Genomic DNA, 24,248 nt, shown 5'->3' on the forward strand with positions numbered 1-24,248 from the left:
TTCAGGTGTCTCCAGTGTGCCCTTCTATATCAAGAACTAGAAACTCGAATTTTTGTGGATTATTTATTGAAAAGAGCTCTTACTTTTTATTCCTTCTGTAAGCATGTGCCTGCATCCGCTTTATCTTAGCCATGGTGATAAATGCTGGGAATAAAATGAGGGGCTCCAGGAAGGGGACCTGGTGGGCTTGCGCCCTGCAAACCCCAGAAGTGCCCTTCTAGATTCCAGATACGGGGAAACGTACTGATGGTGGGTTGTTAGGGAAGGAGATGTTTTAAAGAAACGTTCTGTGATCTTTTCTGGAAGTTTTCAATAAAAATCGTGGAAGCTGAGGTCAAGGAGGGCTTGAAGATGAAATTGTGTGTGCGTGTGTGTGTGTGTGTGTGTGTGTGTGTGTGTGTGTTTGATGGGAGAGTTTTTCTGTCTGCACAGTTAGAGCATCTGAGGAAAGAGTCCTAAGCTAGACCTTCAAGACTAATCATAGTGCATAAGAAAAATTTTAATATATTTTTTATATTAAACATATTTGTGGTAGGAATTTGAACTGAAGTTATCCTTACAGCATCCCTGAAGATGACAGCTGACATTAACCTATTTTGCTTTTGGAAAAGGAAGTTAAAGAGGTTACTTCTCACCCAAGTTTGTTGAGCAGATAATTGGGAAATGGGAAGAATACATTTAGCATTCAGTTCTTTGGTGCTTCGTAGGATGCCATGTTACATTCTGAACCCGTTAAGTTGTTAATTTAATGGAGGGATTACAGTTGTGTGGCCAAGAGTTTATATTATTGGTGATTAGGGAGAGATTGTGTGCTGCCAGCCTTGTTTAGAAATAAGGATCGCGTGAGGTCTCATTCTTCTGAGAAATTTGCCGTAGGTGACTGCTTGGTCTTTGGACCAACGCTTTAGACATTTAGGAAAGGACCTGGCAAGCCTCTGAGGCCTTGTTGATAGAGAGGTGCCCCCAAGTGTCCACCGCCTGGCGTGCCCTTTCTCTAGGTGGGCTGGAGCGGAGGGGTTCCCTGGGATGCCCCGTTACAGCATTGTAAGTGAATGTGTTCTGAGGTATGGTGGTTTCCTGATCTCACCACGAAACCAGGTGCTAATTTACCTTACCGGGGCAGTTACTCGAGTTCCTGGTGGTGCCCACGTTTTAGTAAGGGGCACGTCTAAAATGTATATCTTTCTAAATAGCATAGCTTAAAACCTTTAGAGTGATTTACTTTTCCATGAATTCAGAATGAAACCTGTAGAATAGTAACTCGAGAGTTCCTGAATTGTTTACATAATATATGTGTGTTCCGTCTATCTGTATAGTCACTTTTTAAAATTATCTGTGCTTTTTTTGAGTTTTGATTATTTTTCTATCACTGGAAGTGTGAATTTCAGAAGAGGACGGCTATACTGAACACATTTCCAATTGCGAAGTGCTTCGGTTAGTGTCTTAGAGTGGTGGGGTATTTGCCATTCTGTGCGGCCACCTCTCCACTTCCTTCTGCCCAGATGAGGAACCAAGAACCAGAGAGGCTGACTAACTGGACCGAGGCCACACAGCCTGGCTGACATATTTTGCATATTTAAGTTTCTCACATTAAAGAAGAAAATGTTTGATCATCTGCATTGTCTACTAATTATGTGCCAGGGACTGTGTTGTGCTTTATAAATAAATCTAATTTAGTCCACTTGAATGAGAGACAGGTGGAATTTTCATTTCTGGAAGCTGATGTCATTTCAGAGTTGGTCTCAGACCTTAGTGGGTCCGTAGTGCCCCGTGAACATGCCACTTTGGTCTGTTATTTGCAGGATATTTGGTGGTTCCGTGCAAATGTTGTGATTGTTCTATTTCTGTGAAAAATGCCGTTGGACTTTTGATAGCTTTGGGTAGTGTGGACATTTTAATAACATTAACCCTTCCAGTCCATGAGCACAGTAATATCTTTCCACTTATTTGTGTCTTCAATTTCTTTTTTTCAAACTTCCACCTCATGACTCCTGCCTGTCTCGAAATTGAACAAGCCACTCAAAGCCATGGGACTGAAACCACGTTCGCTTATTATTAACTTTGCATCTGTACCCATCCTTCTGCTTGTGCCAGTGGAAGAGGTGTGGGTCTTCTCCCACTCCTGCCCTCTCCTCAGAGACTCGTGCCCTTAATTGTCCCCCTTTTTTCTGTGTCTCTCCTTGGACCTCTCACCGCCTGTGTCTCTTCCTGTCAGTGTTACTGTTTTATCTAACAAATGCTTATATAGTGCTTACCATGTGGCAGATGCTGTTCTAAGTGCTTTACAAATATTAATGCACTTAAATTTTAATAACCCTTTGGAGTAAATGCTATTATTATCCCCATTTTCTACGGTGGCAGAGAGACTTGGGGATTTTCACAAGGTTGTGTGACTTGTGTTTGAACACAATCCCATTTCTTTCACGTGGAGTAGACAGAGCCCAGTCCTTGATCAGTCTACACTGCGGCCTGCCGTCTCTTCACCTCCTCTGCTGAAGGTGGGCAGCCATCTCTACTTTTCTTTCCTGTCACCCTCTTAACTTGAGCACCTGAGCCTCTGCCTCCACTACTTTATAGAAACTGCTTATTTTTTCTTTAATGCTTATTTATTTTTGAGAGAGAGAGAAGTGGGGAGAGGAGCAGAGAGAGAGGGAGACACAGAATCCGAAGCAGGCTCCAGGCTCTGAGCTGTCAGCACAGAGCCCGACGTGGGGCTCAAACCCATGAGTCGAGCCGTGAGATCATGACCTGAGCTGAAGTTGTTAACCGACTGAGCCACCCAAGTGCCCCTGTAGAAACTGCTCTTAACAGAGTTACTGATATCCTGCCTGTGGAGTCTGGTTGGTGGATACTGTTCTTTCTCTACAGCCTTTGAACCTGTTGATCACTTCCTTTTTAAGGCTTTTTTTTTTTTTTTTTTTTTTTTTTTTTGGTGTTTGCTTTGGTCTTGTCTTGCTGGCTGACGCTTCTCCTGGCCCTGTAAGTGTTGGTGTTCCTCAGAATTCTCCCCTTGTTTTCTCTTATCACTAAACATTTTCTGGATGATCTTATCTGCCCCAAGACTTTGCCTGCCTTCTGTTTGTCAGTGACCCAGACAGCCATGTCTTGAGCTCAGTCTTCTCCCTTGAGCTCGTCACTTTTATATTGTATAGCTTCCTGGACAACGCTGTGTGGATCATTTCTATACCTCTCCTCCACCCCGTAAAAACGCTCCTTCTCCTCTGTTCCCAGTGTTTCGTTGATTGGTATTACCATCTGCTCAATTGCCCAAACCAGAGTCCTGTCGTCCTACACTCTTTTTCCTCCTCCAGCATCCAATCAGAAGCTGAGTCAGATGGTTGGGTAGTGCTGTACCTTGAGTATGTCCGCCTCCTTTTTTGCTGCACCATCATCTTTTACCTGAATTCCTGCAAGATCCTTGAAACTGGTCTTCTTGGCCCTAGGCTTGTGCCACTTCTGCCTCTCCCAGTCTGTGAGCCACATGGCAGTAAGGGGGATTCTTTCCAAGATGTACATCTCTCCTAAACAGAACAGCTTAAAACCTTGAGAGTGACTTCTCTGTGAATTCGGAATGAATTATAAGAGCGTTCGAGATCTAGCCTCCACTCGAGTTAAGCCATATTGAGGTATTTGCAGACATCTGAGTACATCCTGCTTCCCTCAGCCTCAGGAAAGGACTTTTCAGTCCTCTCTGCTTCCCTGGACCTGCTCTTCTCCTGCTAGCCCTCTAGGTCTCTGCTCGGATAGAGTCCTCTATCTACCGTGATGAAAATTCGACAGAGCTCTGTATTTGCTGCGTCCAGTCCAGTAGCCACTAGCCACATGTGGCTGTTGAGCACTTGCATGTGCCTCGTGTGACAGAAGAAGTGGATTTGAAACTCGATGTAATTTCAGTTAATTGAAATAGCTACATGGGGCTAACGAGAGGGTGCCTGTGTGCTTTTCGGCATTCTGTTCTTATCTCCACCAAAACACTTTCCCCAAGAACAACAAAACACTAGCTGATAGTAGTGGAGGGGTCAGAAGAAATTCACAAAAAACAGGCTCAAGAACTCAAGGTATATTTATATGAAGACATAAGAATATTATAATGCGGGAAAATAATTTTATCAAAATATGATTTTGATTTCTCAAGGAGCAGTTATTATTTTTTAGCATATTCACATGGTTATTTGTTTTATACTGGATTTACATCTGAAATGCTTAAATATAAGCTGTGAACCAAAGGGGCCCAGTGAAATTAACAATCAAAATTTATTTCAAACATTATTTTGTTTGTAGATGCCAGATAACATTATAGTTTTTAATGATACTTGTTATTGGGTAGTTAGCAAATATTGATGGAACTTGAAATATATGAAAAGGCAGTGTGTAGAGAACTTTGCACTTTTTTGGAGAAAAGGAGTTCAAATATAATAAGCAATAAATAGCATTTGATGCATTTCTTTCTTTTAAATGTTTTTATTTCTTTATTTTGAGAGAGAGAGAGAGAGAGAGAGTTCATGAGTGGGACAGGGGCAGAAAGAGAGGGAGAGAGGGAATCCCAAGCAGGCTCTGTGCTGGGAGCACAGAGCCTACTTGGGGCTTGAACCCATGAACCGCGAGGTCATTACCTGAGCCGAAACCAAGAGTTGGACGCTGAACCGACTGAGCCACCCAGGCGCCCTTGATGCATTTCTTTCTTGGACACCCCAGAGTATAGATAGAATGTACAGTGGGGAGAAGGGGTGGCCAGGTTCTTTGGACCCTGTTGATGGGAAACATGCCCGACCACATTGTTTGGGGAGGTTCATTCTGAAAGCTGGAGGAGATCATTACACAAACAAGGAGCTGTAGAACGAGAAAATTGTTACCAGTACACGCTTCTCCTTTTAAACAGCACGGTATCAGTGGAGAAACGGGAGATATTTTAATTTCCTGTCCCACCCCAAGTCCCTCTCCTCCCTTGTGTGAATAAAACCTCAGGGACACAGTGCAGCTTACTCACTCTCCTACATTTTTGTGGCAGGAGGGAGGGGCATTAGCGATCTCCTGAGATACCTATTATACAATGGCTAATTCCTTCAACTGAGGCACGGGGTCTGGCATTGGGGATACACAGTGGTAGACATAAGATACAGGGTCTTAATGAACTTACCGCTCTGGGCACATTTACAAAGGCAATAGGAGAAATTTAAATGGTTGTGATGAAAGAAATATTGGCATGTATATATTTGCAAGTTAACCTTTCAACAGGACATCATTTATTCAAATAAAAATATATGCAAAAATGGAAAATTAAAAAGGAAAAAAATTTAATTTCATCCTACAAAGAAGTTATAAATTTTTCTGGTAGGTGAAAAGCTACTAACTACCAAGTTCGTACGCAACCAGTAAAAATTATTTGGATACTGATGATCTAAACAACTTCAAATACCAAATGGTATTTTAAAACTTTTCCCTTTACCATGATGAGAAAAAAGCTTTAATCTCCTTGCTTTAATTTTAGTGCTAAGGAATGTTGGTCATTGAATATGCAGAGGTCTCGACAGGTGCCCAGCCCAGAGCACAGAGGGCTTGTGAGTATGTTTTTGAAGTAGAAACTTGAGATATGTGGTCTTCCAGAATACTTTTTGCTCTTTCCAGGTATATATTGCAATCTGGAAAATGTAGTGTAGAACAGTATTCTATTTAATGGGGCACTCAGATTTATACACAGAATGTTTAAGGCTATTTTAAGAAATTTGAGATATGTGAGGCACCCGGGTGGCTCAGTTGGTTCATTGTCCGGCTCTTGGTTTCAGCTTGGGTGGTGATCTCACAGTCATGGGATTAAGTCCCATGTGGCTCAGCGTGGAGCCTACTTGGGATTCTGTCTCTCTTCTTCTCCCTCTGTTTTTGCCCTTTCCCCACCCCTGTGCACATGTGTGCATGCTCTCTCTCTTTCTCTCTCTCTCTCTCTCTCTCTCAAAATAAATAAACTTAAAAAAAGAAATTTGATACATGTTTGTCATAGCCACTGTTTTTTAAAGGCACCGAAAGGCACCAAACTCTAGCATGGTTAGAAACCTTTATTCATATTCTCTAGAATTGTTTTATAGGAAAACTTCTCAATATCTTCAAATTATCTCTGAGAAATGGGCATGGAGTATTGGTATGCTTAGAGGTATAATGAATGTGGGGGAGGGAGCATGAAACGTGTGGGTAGGTGCAGTGTCACTGATGAGACTTCATTTAGATTTCCTTAGCTGCATCATAATTTTATCGACAAGTGGTATATACTAGTTAAATTCACTAAGACCATACCGACAACTGGGTGCAGCAGTCTGAGGCCTTAGGGAACTCTGTATTTTAAAGCTGAGTGGGTGTCTGTCTGGTGTTTTTTCTTAACCCAAATACCAAATTCAACGATAAGGTTTCATTGGTAGCCTTAATATTCTTGATCGTCCTCATTATGGAAAACAAATGTCACAGCAGGTAGCAGCCCCTCTTCTCACCTTGCCTTTTCTTACCTTACATCCCCCTTTACTTGCTAACTTGAGGTGAACTTCGTTTTGATCATAGATCAAAGGTAGGAATTCCTACACAAGGTAGGAATTTATAACTACATTAGTAGGATCCCTTTTCAAAACTGAAACGTAAATTTTACCTGTAAATTAGAACGATGTCCTGAAATCAGGACTCTTGTACGCTCATGTAAAAAGTACTTAACATTAGAATTGGTTAATGGAGTCATTTTTAGGAGGAATAAGTGAGTCAGAAGTGGGTCATTACAGTCAGTGTTCAACAACATAGAATAGTAAGGTGCTTTGCAGTAAAATAATGAAAGAATTTGTTACGGAATGTAATTTGGGGGGGGGATAGATTTAGGCTTATGAATTAATTTGCTTAGAGTAACATAAAAGATATCTCGTTTTGCCCACAGTGTTCAGCTAATTGGGGAGAGAAGCTCAGAAAATTTCTGGGTAATGAGGAAAAGGGGCCAGTTTAGGGCTGAGCCTTTGCTATGGGTACAGGAAAATGTAAAATTAAAGATACAGAGTCTATGGATAAAACTTGTCTTTTATTAAATGCCAGTAGGAATGAAGACATTCAACTTGGGTAAAAGATGTATCAGGCTTATTTAGCTGCACGTAATTGATAGTTTTGATTATCAAATAGTTTTGATGACGGCACTGTAGAACCTCATCACATTTATGCTGAGTGTCATAGGCACAGAAACAATGGTTCCAACTTCATCGTAAGTCAGAATGATGATGAAAAACAATGGATGCGAAGCTCTTTACTGTACATTCCAGTCTTATTTCCACTTACTTTGTCAAATATAATTTCGATTGAAGGAGAAATTTAATGCTGTGGTCCCTGAATAAGTTACAGTTGTTTTCTTCCTTTTTCCCCTAGAGATTTACCTTTTTGGGTGTAAGTGTAGTTTTCCAAAATCACTTTCTCTAACACTCTCCCGATGACCCCCTCACACTGCTTTGCAGTTCTGTGTCATTCTGATATCGCTTGCCTCCCTAACGGAAATTTAGACTTTTCTAATTCCTGTGTATTCCTCTCTTGCATGAAATACGGACTCTTAGAAAACCTTCCAGGTTACCGTATGACCTCTACCCCCATCCTGGGACACTTTGCCTGTCTATGTGCTCAGGTTTATTCATGACGGATAAGGCTTCTCATCACATGTGCTCTGCTGTAGCAGAGAAAATAGATAGATTATTTTCAGCTGTGGTATCACCAAAGGTTTTCTTTTTCCCCTTCTCCTCTAAGGAAAAGAATGTTGGTAGCATGTATCAGAGAAGCCTGTTGACTACAACCTTTCCCTGTATTTCAAATGAGGCGGAGTTGGGTACAGAATTGGGGAGTTTTAAACTCCCCTGGAATATGAGACAAGATCCTCTTTTCAGCTTTTTAGAACCTTTGAAAATGCAAAAGAATGTAGGTGATTGTCAGACCAGTTAATCAGAGGCAACTGTAGTTCTTACAAGAGCAATTAGCTGTTTGCCTTTTTTTCCAGCCCCTCAGCATGTTGCCTGTGTCCCACCTTGGCATCTTCCAGTGGTTCCAGGTCAGCTTTAGAGGAGTTTGTGATTGGCCGGCACCCCTGGACAGAGGGTGGTCTCAGGCAGCTCCTTTCTTCCCTCCTTCTAGTCAATTCTCACTTTTTGTAGGCTTGACATCACCTAGATGGTGAGTGCGTGTGTGTGTGTGTGCACGCACGTGCACGTGTGTGTGTGTAGTCAGTTGCTTGAAATTGGTCTAGATAGAGGGAATAGGGAAATATATATATATATATATATTATATATAATATATATATTTATCACCCCAAGGGAAATATATTTTTAAATGATGATTTTTTATTAGGCTAATAAACATGTGGCATCATTTGCCTTTATAGATCAAGCGTGTTTTGTTTGTTTAAACTATGCCAGAATATTTTACAATATTAAGCAAGACGTACCAACAATGACCAAATTCGTAAAGTTTGCATTACTCTTCCATTGGTCTGCACTATAAACCTCCTTGCCAGGTGGATTGAAATACGTTTCTGAAGTTTAATTTTTCCCTGTACCAAATAAATTACATTAAAAAAATTTCCATTTTACCTATTTCTGGACCTGTGTCTGTTTGGTGTCTTCCTCATCTATAATAAAATTAATTAAGATAGCATTAAAAAGGGGTGCCTAGGTGGTTCAGTCAGTTGAGCGTCCGAATTTGGCTCAGGTCATGATCTCAGTTCGTGGGTTCAAGCCTCTGTACTGATAGCTCAGAGCCTGGAGCCTGCTTCGGATTCTGCGCCTCCCCCTCTCTCTGTCCCTCCCCTGCTCATTTTCTGTCTCTCTCAAAAATAAATAAACATTAAAAAAAAAAGAGATAGCATTAAAAAGATCTGGGATAGATGTGCCTGGGTGGCTCAGTCAGTTAAGCATCTGACTTGATTTCAGCTCAGGTCATGATCTTGTGGTTTGTGAGTTCGAGCCCTGCATTGGGCTCTGTGCTGACAGTATGGAGCCTGCTTAGGATTCTCTCTCTACCCCTCTCTATCCCCCACCCCCCTCCAAATAAATAAATAAACTTAAAAAAAAAAGATCCGGGATAGATTGCACCGTTTACATGATACATATCTTACACATATGTTGTGTGTATATGTGTATACAGGTGTTCTCATTCTTTTGTCACATTATATTGAATGCTCTAAGTGCTTTTAGAATGTATAGTGGTCTGCTGCTGGGCCATGCGCAGTTGTGTGCAGAAAGAAGGTCACCCTAGAGGTGTTCTTCTTATGTCTGTGGTGGCACAAGCAGGTCAGCTGGCTGCCTTCTCAGTGGGCTTAGTCTTTGAAGGAGCTAATTTCCGAGAGTGATATTTCCACGTGGAATCGCAGGGCGTAAAGGTTGTTCTCTAAAGGACATTGATTTCCATGATTCCTGTGGTTTAGTGGCACAACTTCTATATAAGACAGTATGTGTCTTTTGGCCAACTTAGAAAAAAAAAAATTAGTGTTGTGGCCGTGTGCTTGGTATGAGCTGTTAGCTGAGTGCTGTTTCATTAGTTGCCTTGAAGGGAAGCATTGGCCCCAGCACCTTATATAGAAAAAAAAAAATCATCTTTATCTGAAAGGCAGCTCAGAATATCCAGACTCTCAAAGTGATGTAGAAATAACTGAAAGGTTTCTGCAAGAAGCCTGTGAAACAGTGTGTTATGTAATGTAGCATTAGATATTAATGTTAGCTGCCTTTTTTTTTTTTTTTTGGTCATGCAAAGTGATCGGCAAGCAGATGGATGTATCTTTAGAATCAAACCACTTTTAGATGTCCACTCCTTGTAAACCATTAGAAATTAAAATTTGTCACTAATTCAGAATCCTTTGGATGAGGTCAGTATTAGTACTGTTTCTTAGTCAGGAATGCCAAGGCCTTCTGTAAGTGTAAGACAGCGTATCTTTGTGTTCTCTGCTTTGTAATTCTTTGGGATGAGTTGCTTGTTGGTGGTTATTCATTCTCGTGTTAATTGAGGAGCAGTGGGGCCCTACCTGGGGCTCCCCCAATTTTCACAGACACAGGAATCAGCAGGGGTCCTTGTTAACAAAATGCAGATTTCTGGGTCAGGAGGTCAGGGTTAGGACCCAAGATTCTGCATCCCTCACCAGCTCCCCGGAAGTGCCAGTGGTCCCAGGACTCCCTTCAAGTGGCAAGGCTCTAGTCTGCAGGGAGAAGGGCAGGCAAGACCGCGCTTGGTGCTTTTGTAGCCCTTCCCTCCGTGCAGCACAAATACTAGGGAGGACTTCAGAGTCAGCCTGAGAAGGAAAGGGCTGAGGGTCAGGGGGTTCTCCCCAGGTGGCAACAGAAGAACTGAGATGAAAAGAGAGGCTGGACTGGACAACCAGGGGGCAAGGAGGCCGGTGTGGAGGCAAGGAAGGTGCGAGGAACTGAATGGGTGATTGTTGGTAAACTTCCTGTGGTTTGACAGACCTAGCCTGGGTATTTGTGCACGTTTCCGGGGCAGGGTGGGGATTTGGGGGGTTAGAATGGAGGGATCTGATTATGAAGTGCCTTCCACCCACACTGGAGCATTTGGACTTGAGAGAAACTCCTTTAAGGATTTTGATCGGGGGAGAGACATGGTGTGTTTTGTGTTTTGGAAGATCATTCATTCAGCTGTGTGAACTTGTTGAGACCTGACTTGGGAGATACAGCCAGGCTTTAATGTTCTGTCCTTGACTAACACAGGAAGGCCCGACTCCATCCGAGATGGTGTCAACTAAGAGGAAGAGGCGGGCTTGTGGGATATTTGGGAGGCAGACTTAGCAGGTTGGTTGGTGGCTGGAATATGTCGGATATGAGAAGGGCATCTGTTAGAATAGCAGCCTGCACAGAACAGGGGCCACGTCTGTTTAGGTCAGCTCTGTGTCCCCAGTGTCTCATGAATGTGTTATGCAAAGTAGGCACTCATTAAATATTTCTGAAGTGAACGAATGATGAGAAGGATAGAGGGTTATTTCCCATTGTTTGGCTGGGTCAAAGGGGTGGATGGAGCTAGGATCAGCTGCCATAGAAAATGCTGACGTGAAGGGTAGCGTTACCCTGTACAACGTCGATTCCGAGCATAGTTTTTCCTATAAAAATACGTATCTCTTCAATTAGTGTCGGCATATTTGGGGATTATCCAGTGTTATAAATGGAAACTAACTGTGTAAATGTAATTTGGTTTTATTTTTCATATGGTGCTCGGACCAACATAGACCTTCTGAAGCACCTTGAATCCTTTTTTGTCCTTTTTTAAATCTTTTTCTTCCAAAAAAATAGTGAATAAAAATAATGCACAAAGCCACTAAGAAAAATAGTGGCTTTACTATCTAGCTGTGTAGGTTCTGGGTTATAAAAATTAAGTTTGCAAATACTTCACTCAAGGGCAGTGGTACTATGGCAATTCTAAGTGAAAAGGATTTTGACATTAATTATTCCTGAGTGTCACATTTTGTATAGTTGAGAACCATTCTTAACACAATAAAAATTACTCATTAAGAAATAGAAATATATGTTGGGAGGTGTTACAGAAAGGAGAAATCTTACAGGTTGCAAATATAGTTAATTCACATACAATGTGATCAATGGAACAAATGCTGTAGATTTCATTACAAGGGGTAGGTGTGGACCTTTGAAAGGATACTTGGAAACAATGCTCTGAACAGGAGAAACTAGTTTGCATCAGAGAGAATTGCTACTATGTAATATGGTTTCATCTAAAAATGTTACCTCTCTAATAAGAAATACATAGTAGTGGCCATGGAATTTTCTGCAGGGATGGAAATGTTGCATGGATGGCCGGTGCACGCATTGCATAGTGAGCACTTGAAATGGAGCTCGTGTGACTGAGTACTGAGTTTTAAATTGTGTTTAGTTTTAATGTACATAGCAACCTGTGGCTCATGGCTGCTGGGGGGGACAGCACGTTCATAGCGAGTTGCTGCTGCCTGAACATACTAATGAGGAAGAAAATGTGGTCTTCCCCGGGGCAGGGGTGGGTCGTTCAGGAAGGGCACCCTTTGGTCCATGAGGCAAATCTGGAACCGACTCGCGGTGAACTGATGTTGGTGACTTGAAGCGTTTCTTGATTCTTTACCTGGGTCATTGTCTGTTGGGTAATTTCCTTCTGCCACAGCGAGCATTGGCCTGGGTAGATGTTCCTCTTTCCCAAGTGGCTCTGCGGGGCCATTAGTGGGCATTGATGTCCACAGGCCTCGTGGTCTAATAGATCTATGAATATGAATATTCAGTGGTGCTGAGCCCTTCACCTTTTGTGTGGTCACCTATCAGCTTATGGATCCTCCTCCTTTTGACATGGTTTGTAACCTCGATGACGGAGAGGTGTCTTTGCAGGTTGTACTGCAGGTGGTGACGGGTTTTTCCAGCTGCTAGACACTGCCTCGGAAATGCTGATACATGCTTTACCCAATCCCAGGAATCATCGTCACGGTCATGTTATATGCCTCAGGCTCTTTGGAGGTGCAGGAGAGAAACTTGAAGAGAACAATGACGAATCAAGCTATAGAACTCAAAACAGTCTTCACCAACCAAAAGGCAGTCATCTTGAATCCACGCTTGCCCATATTGTGTTAGATATTTATGAAAAAGTTTTCCTTTGGATGAGGTTCTGCCTGCACAACTGGATACAAAGTGATTGGGCTAGGGAAGATATTTTGCACGTGAAGGTGTTTTGTATTCATTTACTTCCTTGCCAGTTTCCCAGATCACTGTGATGCCAAACTGAAACTTGGCTGCAGAAATGCCATATTACTTTTGGAAGAGCCACGTAGTTAAGCCTTGTTTATGGGAAGTTTTGCAAGTCAGAAATTCGCTTCAAAATATTAACATATATTTTTGCCCAACTTACTTCTCTCATCTTGGTTTGTTGTATACCTTTTGCTTTCATCCATGATTCTCTGTGCGGCGTTTACTTGTTTTTTGGATCTGCCTACTTTTCATCCTGCGTATTGCCCCCCAATTAACCCAATAGCCTCAGTATGCTGCTACTACAAGCTTGCTTCCCAAAAGTTACAGGTAGTGTAATTAACAACATTGGTTTGAAAGGAAACGCTTCTTCTGTTTGGTGGTCTCCACAGTTTAGTGACTTATCCCTGAGCAAGACAGACCCAATTTAGGCCTCTAGGAAGTTGCTCTTGCTGGTAAGCTGCCATTTCTTCTCTACGCTTCTCTTTCGCCTTTGGGAATTATTTGCCATGAAAATATTTTGTAGAAGATGCTTACTTCTCTCGGTCTGTAAAAAGGTTTTTTAATCTGTTAGAGAAAGGGGGTTTGGGGGTGCCTGGGTGACTCGGTCGGTTGAGCGTCCGACTTCGGTTCAGGTCACGATCTCACGGTCCGTGAGTTCGAGGCCCGCGTCGGGCTCTGTGCTGACAGCTCAGAGCCTGGAGCCCGTTTCAGATTCTGTGTCTCCCTCTCTCTCTGCCCCTCCCCTGTTCATGCTCTGTCTCTCTCTGTCTCAAAAATAAATAAACGTTAAAAAAAAAAAGGGGGGGGGTTTGGATTAGAAGGTATCCAAAGTGCTTGCTAATTCTCAGGTTTTCCCAGTGGTTTCCCAGTGCACCTCTGCTGCGGTGTAGGTGACGCCGTTCGCTGAGCTGTCTCGTGGAGCCCCTCCTCACCCCCGGACACAGCACTTACTTCCTGCACTGTCATTCCCGTCTCAGAAAATACTTGCCAGTGGGGCACTGACTGGAACTTACATTATTCTGTCTTCACTGTATGTCTCTGTAGTGTTTACTATACAATATCACACATAGTTAAAATATTTGTCATCATAAATTCCCAAGAACTATTTTGTAAAACAGCATCCTAAATTTTCATTAATGTAACTCCGCTCTGAATCTTACTTCTTCTCTAAGGGTTATCACTTGCAGATGAGCTCCGTGAGGACAAAGGGAATTTTGTTGGTTTTTATTCACTGAGATATTTCTAGACCAGTCCCTGGATCATAAGTAGGTCCTCAGTAAATGTAGTTTGAATAAGTAAATGTGATTTGAGATTTAGCTTGATTTTTATTTAAAGCCAAATCAAACATAAATACATCTTGAATATTTATTATCCAAGTGATAACTGGGAGAATTATTTGATAACACTGACAACTTGTATTTCTGTCTCTTCTTCCTCACAACCTGTAACTAGGCTGTCCAGTGTGGTAGCCATCACCCCCATGTGCACAGTTTTTACTTGAAGTGTGTCTAGTAGAAATTGAGACATGCCGTGTGAAATACATACTGGGTTTCAAAGGACTCAGTACCAAACAACGTAAACGATCTCATTCTTTTTTTTTTTTTTTCATGTTGATTATACGTTGAAGCAATAGTATTTTGCATATATTGGGTTAAATAAAAGTTATTATTAAAAGTAATTGCACTCTTTTTTTGGTTACTTTTAAAATGTGGCTATTACAAAATTTAAAATGGCATCGATGGCTCTGATCTGACGGCTCACTGAACAGCTGATCCATCCTGACACAGAAAACGTAGGTTCTGAGTGCAGCGAAGGGGGCAGCCCACCTCCAAAAAAGGGTTTTAAACGAGCATCTTTGATAGAAACAAAACTGGATGTTGCAGCTGTGACTTGGGAAAGTGGGCATGCAAATGGACTTGATCGAATTAAAAAAGACCAAAATAAATTAATTAGATTAGCTCAGATCAGAAATATGAAATCCAGCTACCAGATGGATTCCTAGCACAGTCGCCAGCCAAGTCTTGAGGTCAGAAAAGGGGCAGCAAGGCGGTGGTGGCTGTCCGGGCAAGCGGGAGCCATCACTAATGACAGCCCGAAGCCACAGTTTTTGAAGTCCTGTCCCAGAGCTCCCCTGCCAGGGGTCGCCGTGGGGGTGGGTGGCTCCCTGACTGACTGCCTGGTACTCTTGTCATTTCACCTGCTGCTATGAAATGGACTCTTAGTCGGAAAGATTGGGGGACTGACTGGAAGCGGAAGCCCACGCGTCAGGTAGGATTACTTACGCTCAGTGAGTGTTCTGTTTTGTCCCTGGCCATGCCTGTAGGCCGGCTCTTTTTCCCGTTCTGCTCAGCCTTAAACCGATGGATACAAAGTAAGCGTCAGCTCCAACTCCAGAGCTGCCTCGCCGCTGGGCTCCATCCAGGCCACTCCCTCCCCCTGGGGTGCTTCCCCTGGGATGCTTCCCCCCGAGCCCCCCCAGAGCTGGCCGGGACCCCCATGCAGCCACGTAGCGAGGCCTCCCATGACACGTGGGGGACCCTGGAGGATGAAGCTGTTATCCTATAAAACAAGGCCATCCGTATATACAAGTAGACACTACCTTCCTTAAGCTAATTTGGAAGGTTATTTTGGTAAGCGGTTAGTCTGCACGGCTGGTTTAAGCTCTTATCAAGTCCATTCTAGTATTTATTTCCTTGGAAGCTAGAATGAGTCTTGAGTGAATGAAGACTGACTACTTAGGCTGTTGAGGAGTAAGTTCAGTTTATAAATATTTGTTTCACTTGGCACCAGAAATTTCTGCTTCTCCTTATTTTGGATTTGAAAGTAGTTGTGTAGTAAAGCAGCATGTCGGTAAATAAAACGGCTTTCACGCTCACCTTATTTTCACCCTTCTGACCTCTGTTTTGAGAAAGTCGATCAGAAAATTCATGGCAGTTAGCGGCCGAGTGAGGAGACCTTTGACTTCAGCTGACAGCTGTCACCTGAAAACTACAGACCTGGGGACCTTCTCAGGTGTTGTGTCTGTAGTTCTGACAGTGAACAGGAATGCTGTTTACATTTTCTGTAAGCAAAATTCTCCCCTTGTTAGGAATATGTTAGAGTTGGACAGGCAGGAACTGGGTTTTCTCTCTCTTCCTGGTAAGTTCTCAGCAGTGCTGGTCGCCCATTGTTCACGCCCGTGCTCATAGAGAAGTGGGTCAGTAGATTTTACGACAGCCTGTTTAGAACATCACTTTTGAAATTCTTCAGCAAGATCCTGGTTTTTTCAAGTTGGTCAGTATCACACAATGCTGAATGTGCTTATGAAAGAGGCAAAAATGAGTTAAATTCCAAAGATGTTTAAGATTTTGGACATTTTTCCTATGTGAATTAGTTCTTTATTAGGTTGTTGATTTAATTAGCATTCAACAAAAACACTTTCCTGCTCTGACTGGTGAAGCATTCTTTAAATTGGTTGTTTTAATCGGACACAGAATCTGTTAGGAGCTGTTTGAGCCTTAGGTAGCGTGTACCTCGTGCTGTAGACACAGGGCGCTGACGGCTGTGCGTTACCCCGACTGGCTCTCTCCCAGAAGAGGTCCAGGCAAGGCTGAAGCCTGCACAGATAGTTTGAACTTTATTCTGTTAAACTAATTTTCAGTTCGGGCCAGTTTGGGGGAAGGTTTCTCGGTTTCTTCTGATGAGAATAGTCACCGTCTCGAAACTGTCCGTCCAGCTGGAGTTTTCCCCGAGGGGTCGGTGGGCTCTGGGTCCATCCTCGGGGTCCGGCGCCTGCCGGTGGACGATGACCTGTGATTGGACTTCTGTGCCGGGGATGCGATGCGATGGGCCCAGAGCCACGAGCGAAATCGGTCCTCTTGGAGAGCGAAAGCCTGTATTCTGGCGTCTTTCTGAATCTCGTGTATTTCTGCCACGAAACAGAATGGCATTATGAACTTATCGTCCCGTTTGCGAGCGTGCTTTCCGGCATCGTCGAGGACTCTCCCTCGCTTGACCATCATCGTGGGCGCTTTCTCGCTCGACGCCTCCGTTGCTGTTACATAGTTGTCTGTGGGCCGTAAATATCCAATTTGTACGAAATGACCGATTTTGGTATTTGTATAATCCTCTAGTCAGTTTAACTAAGTTGAGCTTTTCACAGCCCTCGGTGCCGCGGCTGCTCATCTGATTACACCGCTCAGGGGAATAAGGTTAAGGGCGGGCTGTCGGTAACCAGAGCATTTCCAGGGCTTTAGTTCAGCAGATGGGCTGCTTGGCTATATTCATACATCTGCTTGCCTGCTGTGGCAGCTGCCGCTGTTTCATGTTGTGTTCTTTTGTTCTGTTCCATCCAAGAATGGAGCGCTAGGAAGTGGAGTGAATGGATTAATTTAAGGTTAAGGTTAGTGTTTTGCTTGCTTTCTAAGTAACCGATCATAATAATGCTTCTGGTAGAAGCTAATGACTTTCTCTTAAAGTGAACTAGATTTATAAAATACGGCTCAGCGAGGGGGCTAGATTAGCATTGTTGACGGAGACCAAAATGAAATGCGTAAAACACTGGCAGTTTTCATCATTTGTTCCTAATTCTTTGTTTTCTTCCTCCCTCCCCCACCCCCCACCCCCCCCACCTCCCACTCTCTTCCAGGACCTGTATCCAGACTTTGCCTGACACTGCAGGGTCCGAGAGAATTAAAGAAATACGGAATGACACGAAGAAGATTAGTTAAGGATTATAGGCTTTGAGGACAAACACCTCAGTGAGGTGGGAGCACAGACACGCTCCTGAGCTGTACTTTGGAGGAGCCGCGTGTTGGAAGACGATGGCGGATCCGGGAATGATGAGTCTTTTTGGCGAGGACGGGAATATTTTCAGCGAAGGCCTCGAGGGCCTCGGAGAGTGCGGTTACCCCGAAAACCCAGTGAACCCCATGGGTCAGCAGATGCCGATAGACCAAGGCTTTGCCTCCCTGCAGCCCTCCCTTCACCACCCCCCCGCGAATCAGAATCAGACCAAGCTGACCCACTTCGATCACTATAATCAGTACGAACAGCAAAAGATGCATCTGCTGGATCAGCCAAACCGAATGATGAGCGGCGCCCCTGGGAACGGGCTCGCGTCCCCTCACTCGCAGTACCACGCCCCTCCCGTCCCTCAGGTCCCCCACGGCGCCGGCGGTGGCGGTCAGATGGGAGTCTACCCCGGCATGCAGAACGAAAGGCACGGGCCGCCGTTCGTGGACAGCGGCTCCCTGTGGGGCCCCCGGGCCGTTCAGGTGCCGGACCAGGCGCGGGCCCCCTACCAGCAGCAGCCCCAGCCGCAGCAGCCCCAGCCCGCTCCGTCGGGGCCCCCCACGCAGGGCCACCCTCAGCACATGCAGCAGATGGGCAGCTATATGGCACGCGGGGACTTCTCCCTGCAGCAGCACGGCCAGCCGCAGCAGAGGATGAGCCAGTTCTCCCAGGGCCAGGAGGGCCTCAGTCAGGGAAGTCCTTTCATCGCCACCTCAGGACCCGGCCACTTGGCCCACGTGCCCCAGCAGAGCCCCAGCGTGGCGCCTTCCTTGCGTCATTCGGTGCAGCAGTTCCACCACCACCCCCCTACTGCTCTCCATGGAGAATCCGTTGCCCACAGCCCCAGGTTCTCCCCTAATCCTCCTCAACAAGGGGCTGGGAGGCCGCAGACCCTGAACTTCAGTTCTCGGAGCCAGACCGTCCCCTCACCTACTATAAACAACTCAGGGCAGTATTCTCGATATCCTTACAGTAACCTAAATCAGGGATTAGTTAACAATACAGGGATGAATCAGAATTTAGGCCTTACAAATAATACTCCAATGAATCAGTCCGTACCAAGATACCCCAATGCTGTAGGATTCCCATCGAACAGTGGGCAAGGACTAATGCACCAGCAGCCCATCCACCCCAGCGGCTCACTTAACCAAATGAACACACAAACTATGCATCCTTCACAGCCTCAGGGAACTTACGCCTCTCCACCTCCCATGTCACCCATGAAAGCAATGAGCAATCCGGCAGGCACACCGCCTCCGCAGGTCAGGCCCGGAAGCGCTGGGATACCAATGGACGTTGGCAGTTATCCAAATATGCCCCACCCTCAGCCATCTCACCAGCCCCCCGGTGCCATGGGAATCGGACAGAGGAATATGGGCCCCAGAAACATGCAGCAGTCTCGTCCGTTTATGGGCATGTCCTCAGCACCGAGGGAGCTGGCCGGGCACCTGAGACCAAACGGCTGTCCCGGTGTTAGCCTTGCAGATCCCCAGGCGATCCAGGAGCGACTGCTACCTGGCCAGCAGCACCCCGGTCAGCAGCCGTCTTTCCAGCAGTTGCCAACCTGCCCTCCGATGCAGCCCCACCCGGGCCTGCACCACCAGTCTTCACCCCCACACCCGCACCACCAGCCTTGGGCACAGCTCCACCCGTCACCCCAGAGCACCCCGCAGAAAGTGCCTGTGCCTCAGGTAAGGGGACTCGGGTCCTGTCCGCCTCGCGGTGTGAAACGTAACACGGGGAACTTGTCCGATCGATAGCTGTTTCCTTTGAATGTCGTGAAAAGCGTTTTCATTAGGACTTCCTTAATTTTTATCTCGTAAGCTGCCCCAGAATCTCATTTCTTCTTCTTCTTCTTCCTATTACTCTCAGTTACTGGCTTCTGCATTCATTCACTTACTCAGAAAGCCCCGATTCCTCCCGTCCCAGGCGTTGTGTGGGGTGCTGTGGGTGCATCATGGACGGCTGGCCCCAGGTCCCTGCCCGTAAGGGTCGTCACTGCTGGTGGGGACACAGAGATGGATTCCTGTTCTTTCTCTCTTCTCCCTCTGGCTTAAAAATACACTGAAACTTGGTTTCCAGCAAAGTTTTCTGTGCTTGTGCCAGCCTTCCCACCTCTTTTAGAAAATTACAACTTTTTTTCCCTTGGGAAGCTTCAAAATGTGTTCTTCTGTAATATTTATTTTACCAGCTGTTGAATGCTAGTGTGAACTTAAATCGCAAAGGGTAGAAAATCACAGTCCACATTAATCCGCAGAACATGTTTGGTCTCTAAGAGGTTCGGGTACCCGACACGGAAACAGGAGTCCTCCCTCTTTGAGCTGGGATTTTTGTTACCCTGCAGAGTTTATAAGCAGACATTTAAGTTTCAAGCTCTGGCATTCACAGAGATGGCTTGCCATTATAAATGTGGTGTTTGTGCCCTAGGCCTAGGAGGGATAAATTAACATCTATATGTACAGATCATTATGATCACAACTTGAGTTTGGATGGCACAGAAGGCGATTTTAGAGCTGTTCTTTTTTTTTTTTTTTTTTTTAAATGTTTATTTATTTTGAGAGAGAGAGAGAGAGAGAGAGAGAGAGAGAGAGAATTTGTGCATGAGCGAGCCGGAAAGGGGCAGAGAGAGAATCCCAAGCAGGCTCCGCACTGACAACACAGAGCCCGATGCAGGGCTCAAACTCATGAACCGTGAGATCACGATCTGAGCTGAAACCAAGAGTCAGATGCTTAACCTACTGCACCACCCAGGCACCCCTAGAGCTGTTTTTAATGAACTTCTAATCAGTGTGGGAAAACATGACCCATGTGTGGAAAGAAAAGGAGAGTGAAAGACCACACACAGTTATGTGACAAGTGTCCAGAGAGAGGAAATACCTGAGGATGTGAGTGCTTGGCATTTGGCTAGAGAGGACTGGTGAACCGAAGAAGGCGTTTCAGGTTTGGGGAGGACTCAGTGAATGGGGGCACGGGACCTGGAGCTTGCTGTGGGGCAAGCCAGATGGTAGAAATCTTGTATTCTGTTTTAAGGAATTTGGACTTCAGTGGGGAGCTTGTGATATTGATTAGACACACACAGGACGGCTGGGAGACCAGAAGTTTAGCCGTGAGCCTCTGGTTCAGGCACGTAAGGACAGTTCGGAACAAGGATCGGGCAGCAGAAACAGAAGGGATTGAAGCAATGTGAAAGTAAAAAGGTTTGGTTAGGAAATACATCCGTGTGAGGTATCCCAGCATTTAGAACAGAGACTTAGAAGCCTCAGCCTCGGTGGGAGTGGGAAAGTGGAGATCAGGAAAGTCTTCTCCTGGGGACCTAGGACACAAGGACACGTACGGGTTTCGGGGAAGCAGACACTTGGATACTGCTCAGAGGAGCCCCGAGGTCAGTGGGAACTGCCTGGGAGAGAGCTGCTCCCTGTCTCACAGCCCAGCCTGCAGCCCATGGGGAAGGGCTCTGAGCCCTGTGGTGCCCGGACCAAGTGAAGGGAGAGGTGACGAAGCCAGTCTGACAAGAGGCTGGGAGCAGAGAGCCTCGGGGAAGACAAGGGCTATGGGATGAATAGAGAAGATCAGTTCCTGCTCATTTGTTGTCCCCTTACATCAACCTCAAGGCAAAGATGCCCCTCTTCAGAACTGGCTGAAAGTGTGGGCCCTGAGGCCAGCCAACCTGGGTGGCTTCTAGGGCAGAAATGAATGTGACTTAGTTTCCAGGAGGTGTTCTTCTCTTGTTCCTTGGAAAGCATCTTATTGGCCAGGAGACCTTTCCAGGGCGGTGATTCTGACTTCTCGTTCCAGCATCTTCTCACTTTGCTGGAGGACAAGCACAGTTTGAAGGAGATGCCCTGTGATGGTAATATGACCTCTGGGTGGGGGTTGTTGAGCTTTCCCTGGTTTTAAGAGCACGAAAGACCTCAGTAGGCGTTTCAGGGGATGCATAGGAATATGTGGTGTTCAAGTCACTGAAAACTGGAGGGTTTTGTATGCGCTAGACTCTGCGGGACCTGAGGTGTGGTGCCCGTTTTCTCCAGCTCCCCCTTCTTGAGTACGCCATTATAGACCAACTCAGGATGGGGGCAGGGCGTAAACACGTACATAGGAGGTATTTTTATTTAAGTTCAGTTGCCTTTAAAAAATTTCGTTCGTGGTATTTAGGAGCACCTAGGTGGCTCAGTCGGTTAAGTGCCGGACTTTGGCTCAGGTCACGTTCTCACACGTTGTGGGTTCGAGCCCCACGTTGGGCTCTGTGCTGACGGCTCAGATTCTGTGTCTCCCTCTCTCTCTGCCCCATCTTGGCTTACACTCTGTCTGTCTGTCTGTCTCTCTCTCAAAAATAAATAAATGTTAAAAAAAATTTAAAAAAATTTTGTTCATGGCATTTGCCTTCTTAATTTCTGCTTAACTTTGTATCTTCTTCAGCTTTTGAAGCACTCAGTTCTGAAAATAATCCGTAGGGAGGTGTAAAATCTTGTTCCCAAGAGCATACACTTTACGGCTGGAAAAGCGTTTGAACTTCAGCTTGGGGACCTGAGACAGCTTAACCTCTCTGAACCTTAGATTCTTCATCAGTGAGATAGGAGAGATAGGACCTGTCACAAAAGGTGTTGAAATTAATATATACCAAGTGCCTAGTATAACGCCAGCCGCTGGTGCGTATTCATGTTAGTTCTCCTCCAGGCTTTAGTTCTCGTCTCTGGTAATGCAGACCTCACTTTATAATTATGGCATTTCACATGTAAATACAATGTAAAATTACTTTTATTTTTAAGGAACAGGTTAAATATCATTAAATGTAGTCTTAGTTATAAAACATTAAATTTGATTTGTGCAAATATTTCCCCTCCTTAGCCCATGTTGACAGGTGTGATGGGGATAATGATGTGGGCAATTCAAAATGCTGTCACGTAATCCTAAAAACCTCTCTCTCCCTGTGAATGGCTCACATTCGGCTCCAGCAAATATATCCATCTAATTATGTTTTGCTTCAGAACTACTAAAATTATTTTGCATTTCATGTAGAACGGTGGTTCACAGCCATATTGTGTAGCAGGGGAACTGCCAGATCAAGTTGAAATATTGATGTGATTTGCTGAATTATCATGCTCAGATAGGCTTGTTGGCTTTTTTGTTTTGAGTTTTTCACTTTGTAAAAAAATGTTTATTTATTTTGAGAAAAGGAGAGTGAACGCACGCACGCACGCAAGCTGGGGAGGGGCAGAGACGGCGAGAGAGGGAGAGAGAGAGGATCCCAGGCAGGCTCCGTGCCGTCAGTGTGGAGCCCAACGTGGGGCTCGATCCCATGAACTGAACCGAGAGATCATGACCTGAGCTGAAATCAAGAGTCGGACACCTAAGTAACTGAGCCACCCAGGCGCCCCGACTTTTTCACTTTTTTAAAGGTAGAAGGTAGGCTTTTTAAATGTCTCATGGGCTCTGAACAGATATTTTCTAAATTATATACACACACTTAGGTATCTTTAAAGGTAAGTTTAACTTTATACTGAAGAGTCAACAAAGGAAAATGTTAGAAAAGCCAGAGTTCATTGGACCGTAGTGTTCATGGTAGAGTGTGGACACGTTCTTTGGTGCAAGCTCCAGACTCTCCTGATTTTTTGATAAAGTTTGCAGTGGAAGAAGAAACTCTAGCTTATATTTCTTTTCTGTAGCTGAGAAGGATATTGGTTCCTGAGCCTTTTCATTACAGACCCATTTACGTGTTTAAAAATCATTGAGGACTTCAAAGATCTTTGGTTTATGTGGGCTATATGTGAGGATATTTATTGTCTTAGAAATTTAAACTGAGGACAGTTTGAAATACTTACTTGTTGATCGTTTAAACATAATAAACCAGGATGGCTTAGTCAGAAGAGCACGCGTGATGTTCAGCCTCAGGTTGGATGTAGAGATTCCTTAAAAATAAATAAATAAATAAATAAATAAATAAATAAATAAATAAGCTTTAAAAGGAATAAGCCAAAAAATATTTTTTAAATGAAAAATAATCATTTTCCAAAACAAAAAAACTTAGTGGCATGGTCTTACCTTTTCTCAAATGCTGGATTCTGACACCTGCCATTGCATACAGTCTGCATGCAGGTTATGAGCCTTTGGAAAAGTCTACTCATGTTTAGAGAGAAAGAGAGCGAGGGGCAGATAACATCTCACAAGACCCCGGAGACCCACTCTCAGAGCCACCAGCATGAAGGGAAGCATGTAGACTTTGGAGTCTGCAGCTTTTGAGTCGAAGTACCACCAACTGATCGCTGGCCCCGTGACCTTGGGCAGGGGACTTAACCTCAGGGCCTCGATTGCATCTGTCTCAACTGAGGATAGATTTTCCTCCCTGGTTAGAGGCATAGCAAGATCAGCAATAATATCTTTTAATGTTTAACATGGTATCAGATACATGGTGGGGACTCAAAAATGTTTTATTATCATTGGGCAAATGTTCAGAATTGCTTGTTGCAAAGTTTAAAAAATAACTTGAAGCACTTATTTCGATGTTAACTATTGTCAGAGTTGTTTGCTTTTGTTTCCCTGGTCTTAGGGAACAGTTATCAGGTTCTGAGGCCCCTGATGGTGGTGGGAGATAGTGCGGGCAAGCGTCTGCCATGGAAAGCACAGCACCGGAGTAAGTGCTGTGTGCTTCGGGGATAGCTCCCAATCCGGTCTTGGGGGTGTGAGGTTGGGGTCTGGGAGGGTACCCTGGGGGGAGTGATGGCCTCACTGAGATGTGAAGGGTCAGTCCCGGTTGAGAGGAGGCT

At 44.7% G+C, this 24,248-nt stretch overlaps 1 protein-coding gene across 4 annotated transcripts in view; it reads left to right on the plus strand.

Annotated features, from left to right (window-relative positions):
• CHD7 (chromodomain helicase DNA binding protein 7) overlaps nucleotides 1-24,248 on the plus strand; it is a 190,814-nt gene that overhangs the window by 46,920 nt on the left and 119,646 nt on the right. For 3 of the 4 annotated variants that reach the window (XM_078441927.2, XM_078441930.2, XM_078441928.2), the window contains exon 2: nucleotides 17,342-19,178. In XM_078441927.2, the coding sequence (XP_078298053.2) occupies nucleotides 17,517-19,178 (1,662 nt within the window). In that variant the 5' untranslated portion in view covers nucleotides 17,342-17,516. The remainder of the gene's footprint in view (nucleotides 1-17,341; nucleotides 19,179-24,248) is intronic. The other variant, XM_078441929.2, reaches the window with a different exon arrangement.

Source organism: Panthera onca, chromosome F2 (genome assembly GCF_046562875.1).
Source record: "Panthera onca isolate mPanOnc1 chromosome F2, mPanOnc1 haplotype 2, whole genome shotgun sequence".
Taxonomy (NCBI): Eukaryota; Metazoa; Chordata; class Mammalia; order Carnivora; family Felidae; genus Panthera; species Panthera onca.